Source organism: Perissodus microlepis, chromosome 4 (genome assembly GCF_051167445.1).
Source record: "Perissodus microlepis isolate ML-2025 ecotype Zambia chromosome 4, ASM5116744v1, whole genome shotgun sequence".
In the NCBI taxonomy this organism is placed as follows: domain Eukaryota; kingdom Metazoa; phylum Chordata; class Actinopteri; order Cichliformes; family Cichlidae; genus Perissodus; species Perissodus microlepis.
Genome location: NC_140464.1, coordinates 13,000,593 through 13,006,343, shown reverse-complemented (window position 1 = coordinate 13,006,343; position 5,751 = coordinate 13,000,593). Strand labels below are relative to the sequence as shown.

The 5,751-nt window shown below is 41.5% G+C and overlaps 1 protein-coding gene across 1 annotated transcript in view; it reads right to left on the bottom strand.

The window, feature by feature from the left end:
- Positions 1 to 2,148: 2,148 nt before the first annotated feature.
- LOC146388499 (dual specificity mitogen-activated protein kinase kinase 6-like) overlaps positions 2,149 to 5,751 on the bottom strand; it is a 12,220-nt gene continuing 8,617 nt past the window's right edge. Inside the window, exons 10-12 of the mRNA XM_084925847.1 lie at positions 4,710 to 4,849; positions 4,419 to 4,464; positions 2,149 to 4,109 (exon numbers count right to left, since the gene is read on the bottom strand). Of these exons, the coding sequence (XP_084781973.1) occupies positions 4,032 to 4,109; positions 4,419 to 4,464; positions 4,710 to 4,849 (264 nt within the window). The 3' untranslated portion in view covers positions 2,149 to 4,031. The remainder of the gene's footprint in view (positions 4,110 to 4,418; positions 4,465 to 4,709; positions 4,850 to 5,751) is intronic.

The window sequence follows — 5,751 nt, the reverse complement described above, 5'->3', positions numbered from 1 at the left end:
ACCACTTTGTAACCCATTCTCTACACCTCCCAGACTCTCAGTGTGAGTTGTGTACATCTACAGTACAAAATATTGCATAAGATTGTGATGTCAGCCCAGGGCTTAGGAAGATCTAGTTCCATAAAAGTTCTTTCACCAGTCTCAGCAAAATGACCCTATTCTAACTTCCCACCACAGGCCACGCTGTGTTATGCCCGTCAAAGGGAAACATACACAATGTCATCTGCTTCTTGTGCATCTGCCCTCAAAGGGCACGATAATGGCCACATTTTCCCTGGCAAGGAGTAGAGAAAGAGAAGGCTACCGATTCAGAGTGGCTCGACGCCGAGTTTTCTCACAGTTTTCATTACACCCACTAATTATGATAATTAGCAAACAGAGTTATCAGTGGGTGCCGTGATTGTATGTGTAAGAGTATGCGTATGTGAGACACACTAATGAGTTGTTTAATGGCTTGGAAAAAAAACATTCCACTCGAACTTCGATCTGAAGGACGCAGGCAGGTCAGGAGATCGTGAGATCTGGCATAAGATTAAGAAAACAGTTCCAAAATGGAGTGCACATACTTTGTCTTGTCTGGCACTCTTCTGTCCATCTGCGGGACCCTTGGGGCAACAGCAAGAGTTCCCAAACTTTACTACACCAGGCAAAAAATAGGCATCAGTTTAATCCACTAGTGCTTATTTGTTGAATGAGACCTATCTGAGAATTTGAAATGAGATAGTAAAGGTTGAACAGAAAAAAGAATATCAGTACAGACCCCAACATCTGCCTGCTGATTGATGACGTGCTAAGATAGTCAGAAATATGCGATAGTCACTTGAAACCACAGCAGAAATATCCAGAATGAGGTGGACTATTAAAAATAAAAACCATAGCTTTTTCCTAATTAGTGCCTATAAGTTAGGATTATGTCATAACCTGTTTTGGCATCTTAACTTCTCCATCACAGTGCACTTTAGGCTGAGCTGGGACACTAATTCAAGCAGATGTTAGCTGTTTTCCCCCTTCACACGACAATCTTTTGTGTAGCATTATGTAAGCCATCATCAAAAGAGTACTTTCTTAAAAAGCGCGTCTTTAGCTTGGCTGACAATCCCCCTCTACTGCACAACACTGGACCACTGCCTGCAGTCTACTGGCATTGAGTTTTCTCGTCCTGGCGTGAAATCATAGGCCTCTGCCTGACACACTAGAGGCAGAATAGGCTGCTCAAAGTAAGCTTTTGTTGAACTGCACTGTTGACACTCGTGTTTTGTTTTGTTTTCTTTTAAAGCAATCAGAAAGAGTCTACAAAATGATGGAATCCTGTTCATCACGCACCCATTAAGGGTCACTGCCTTCCCAAAAATGTGCATTCACGTCAGTGTAATTACATAAGGACGTTTACACAAGCAGTAACTGCGGTGTTACTGCCACAGGCATACTTCAAGAGCAAAATGCAATGTCCTCAACTGAAAACTGCCCACACTAGGACGCAAGAGACGTTTAAGCAGAGTCAGAGGTGATTGAATTTTTTCCTCTGAGCAAAAACACTTAACAATAGATGTATGCAGTTGTCTCTCTTGCCTCAATTAAATTATATCCTGCACTTTACAGCATAAAGTGCAGGACGGACGTCTTGGTGACAATTGCATCAGTTGGCTTCTTTATCTCATGCAAGAGTGCATGGCTGCACAAACAAGTGTCTAAAGTGGAATTCTTACTAACATGCAAGTAAAAATTTAGATGCTTGTGGATCATACAGGCCAATTAAAGTGTACAGTGTACTGGAAGACAGATCTACAAAGAGACAATACTGGAAAACAAACAAATAAACAAACAAAAACCCAACAAAACTCTTGACTGGACTCTTTCTGAAGCCTTGACTTTAGCCAAGACCAAATTTACAAATGGACGACTTTTGCTTTTCCATTACTTTAAACTACTGAGTGAAACCTTAAACTCATTAAATGCTTGATATCGCCAATCAATAAGTTGTAGGCTGCGTCCATCTTTGACACACTGTTTGATTAAATGTCACTCCAAACAACTTTCTAACTTGTAACGTCTGACTCAGATTTAAACTTCAGAGCTGTACCGTAATGCCTGCATTACCCTTGGAAAGTTTTATTGGTACACGTGCAGGAATAATGACATGAAAGTTAGTTACTGAACAATAAAGCATTTATTTATTTATTTTTTTGTCTGTCCGTAGTTCAAGTTTGTCATTCCCACCCAGTGAAGAGGTGGCAAATAGAGTGAAGGAATAAGAGGTAGAGCAAGTGTTCCATTCTCATTGTGATCCGCGTAAAAGCTCACTTTTACACACCAAGGGAATGGCCATGCAAAGAAGGCCGAAAAAAACGAAAGAAAAAAAAAAAAAAAACCCACAGCAGCTTCTTTGTGGTGTTGCTAGCTTTTCCCTTATTCACAATCATAAATACTCCTAATTCACGGACTTAAAAGGTAGCACTACAGTGTAAACCAGAGGGGCAGCGAGTACTAGCCATGAACTGAGGCCCGGCAGTTATCGCCACCATCAATACCATCACCATCTCAGTCTCTTAACACTTGGGGGTGGGGAAACTGCCACATAACAAGGGCCTCTTGCTGTGTGCACATGGAGCTCTGCATAGGATGGTCTGAGAAAAACAATGATGGCTGCCCGCCATGGACTTAAAAAAAAAAAAAAAATTAGGATCTTGGTCCAGTACTCATCAAGATGACCAGGGGGAGGGGGGAACAAGGGGGGGGGGGGGTGTCGTCATCTTTGAGTACTGATAGGAGAGCGCAGAAACCTGAGTGGTGGAGCACATCAGTCCTGGCCCAGTCAGCTTGCCCTGTGAGTTTTGTGTGCATGCGTGTCACACTGCATTAAAACGAACTAATCCAACCACTCTACCATTCATCTACACCGGGACAGGTTGGGACAGTGTCATCTTACATTTATAAAGAAAAAAACAAAAACAAAACAAAGATATTTACATCTTCAAAACATAAATTATTTCCCTAACATACTGCCTGTGTAAGGCATAAAAAGATCTCTAAAACAAAAACAACCAGAATCAATAAGATAAGAAGGAACTGAGAGGAGGAGGGGGTGGGGTTAAAAGGGTGGTTGAGGGGGGGGGGGGGAACAAAACAAAACACAGGAAAGAACAAATGCAAAAAAGAACACAAATTATTTAATGCAGTAAGTCATGAGAACGATTTGCAAAATGGCACATAGAAGACGAAGCTGAGAGCTTGATTAGGCAAACCCCTGAACACCACCAGGCAGTAACAATGGCAGCACAGGAGCCAACTCTGTAATACCCAAAAAAACACAATGCGGGGAGGGCCCACTGCATGGATCAGATCTGTGCGACTCGACTTATCCAGAATATGACCTTTGACATTTCTTGCGTTTTGTCTCAGCTCCGGAGCCTCCCACACAGCCTGGCCCACAACAACTGGAGCCCCCGCACTGATCAATCACACGTGGGCAGCAACCAGGTCAGACCTGATCCGAGCTGACCAGTAAGGCCCTAGTGTGGTAAAATTCACACTTTTCAATGAGCTACAGTATTGAAACGGATACAAACGGATATGCAAATATAGCTTTCAGTACAAGAACAGCATACACATTAACTGATGGTTTTGCAGATATAATTGAAAGTATGCATAAAATATGTGTCACAAACAAATAAAGGCTGGCTCTGTCTGCTTTAGAGAGAGAGTTAAAATAAGGATTTTTTGGAGGGGGACTGAACAAGATAAGAACAACAAATTGGGGTGAGTTCATATTTTGTCGTACTGCATAACTGCTCACACAGGAAGCTTGGGAAGAGTGAATTAAAACCTCTCCAGTTGACCGTACAAGTTCATATCACCACTGCTGTCCAACTCCAGTGCTGTTGGGCTGCTGTCAGTCTTTGGGTCACCCCCTTTGTTGTGTGTGGGTGCATGAGTCTGTCATTCCAGTGAGTTTTCACAAAAAGGTAGGCCATAGGTTCGTTTGCTGAGAGGTCCCGCCTATCCCCGATGAGGCGGAGCCTGGAGTGACCACATCAGTCATCCAGGATGACCTTGACGAAACTGGCCACGTCTGTCTCTTTGGAGTCATGCAGGGTGAAAAATGGATGTTTCTGCATATAAAAAAAATTTTTTTTTTTTATTTATTTATTTATTTATATATATATATATATAAATAGAAAATAAATAATGTTTCAGAATGGCAGGAAAACATTCTACTTACAGCTATCTTGTTATTTACATGTTAAATGCACATAATTTAACAGGTTTGTTGGGTTAAAAGAACAAGGCTGCCCTCTTGTGGACAAAAAAAGAATGAGACACTGATCTTCATGGCAGGAATGCTAATGGCGGCAAAACTGCTTGTTACATGACAGGTGTTTGGAATTTTTGAGAACGTGATCAAATATCAAACAACTAACCATCAATTCTGTATAAGCCGGTCGTTCATTGGGCTTCTTTCGTAAGCTGTAAAACAAAAGAAATGCAAAAGTGAGAAAAAAATAATAATTTTATACAAAAACTATACAAAAGAAGTACTAAAATATGTGAGCATGGTCTCATGTCCTGTTACACACATAAACTCTCTCCTCCACCTCTTTCAGTAAAGAAACGGCAAACACTGACCCCTGCTGGATCTCAGTGTTTACTTCCTGTTTTGTTTTTATTTTTTTAAGCACAAGGTAATGATTGCCATCTAAGGTGAAACTCACCACTGAGAGATGAAATCTACAAACTCTGGGGAGAAACGGTCAGCAGGCAACTGTGGAGAAGGTTCATCCACCACCTGTTTGAGCTGTTGGAAGGGAGTTCCCCATGAGTCGTAGGGAAATTTCAAAATGGCCAGTTCAATCTAGGAAGAAAAGAAAGGAGAATTCAACAAATACTGTACTCATTACAGCTCAACTTCATGATTACATGTTACATGTACTGGTTTACTTTCGTGTTTGCAGAAACTCAGCACATTTTGCAAAATTTCTTTCTACAGAATTTGAATTTTGCACAATTGGAAACTTTTATTACGCTCACTGGCCACTTCATTATGTATACCTGTTCTATTGCTCACCAATACAAATATCTAATCAGCCAATCACACGGCATCGTTGTATTCAGGCACGTAAACACTTCAAACCAAGCATCAGAACTGGATGGACATGGCCGTTGGTGCCAGACAGGCTGGTTTGAGTATTTAAGAAAACACTCCCGATCTATGGAACAAAATAAAATAAAAAATCCAGCGAGCATAAGACCATAGTGGAGGCCACTCCTGTCAGCTAAGAACAGGGAACTTAGGGTACAATTCACACAGGCACACCAAAATTGAGCAATAGAAGATTTCTACTTCATCATTCGATGGTAGGGTCAGAATTTGGAGGATCCTAAAAGTGTTGCACTGGATCCCTTTGAATCAACTGAGCAGCATTAAAATGCCACAAACCACCAGAGTATTGCTGCTGACCATTTTTATCCTGTTATGATCTTCTGATGCTTCTTCCAGCAGAATAACTTGACATGTCACAAAGCTCAAACCATCTCAAGTTGGTGGTTGAACAGGACAAATGGCCTCCACAGTCACCAAGTCTCAATCCAACAGAGCATGTTTGGTACGTGGCGGAATGGGAGATTCATTTCAAGGATGCAAAGCTGGCAAATCTGCAATAACTGTGACGCCAACATGTCAAGACGAACAAAATTCTCAGAGGAATGTTTCCAGCACTTTGCTGAAAAGTTAAAGCAGTTCTGGAGCCAAAAAGG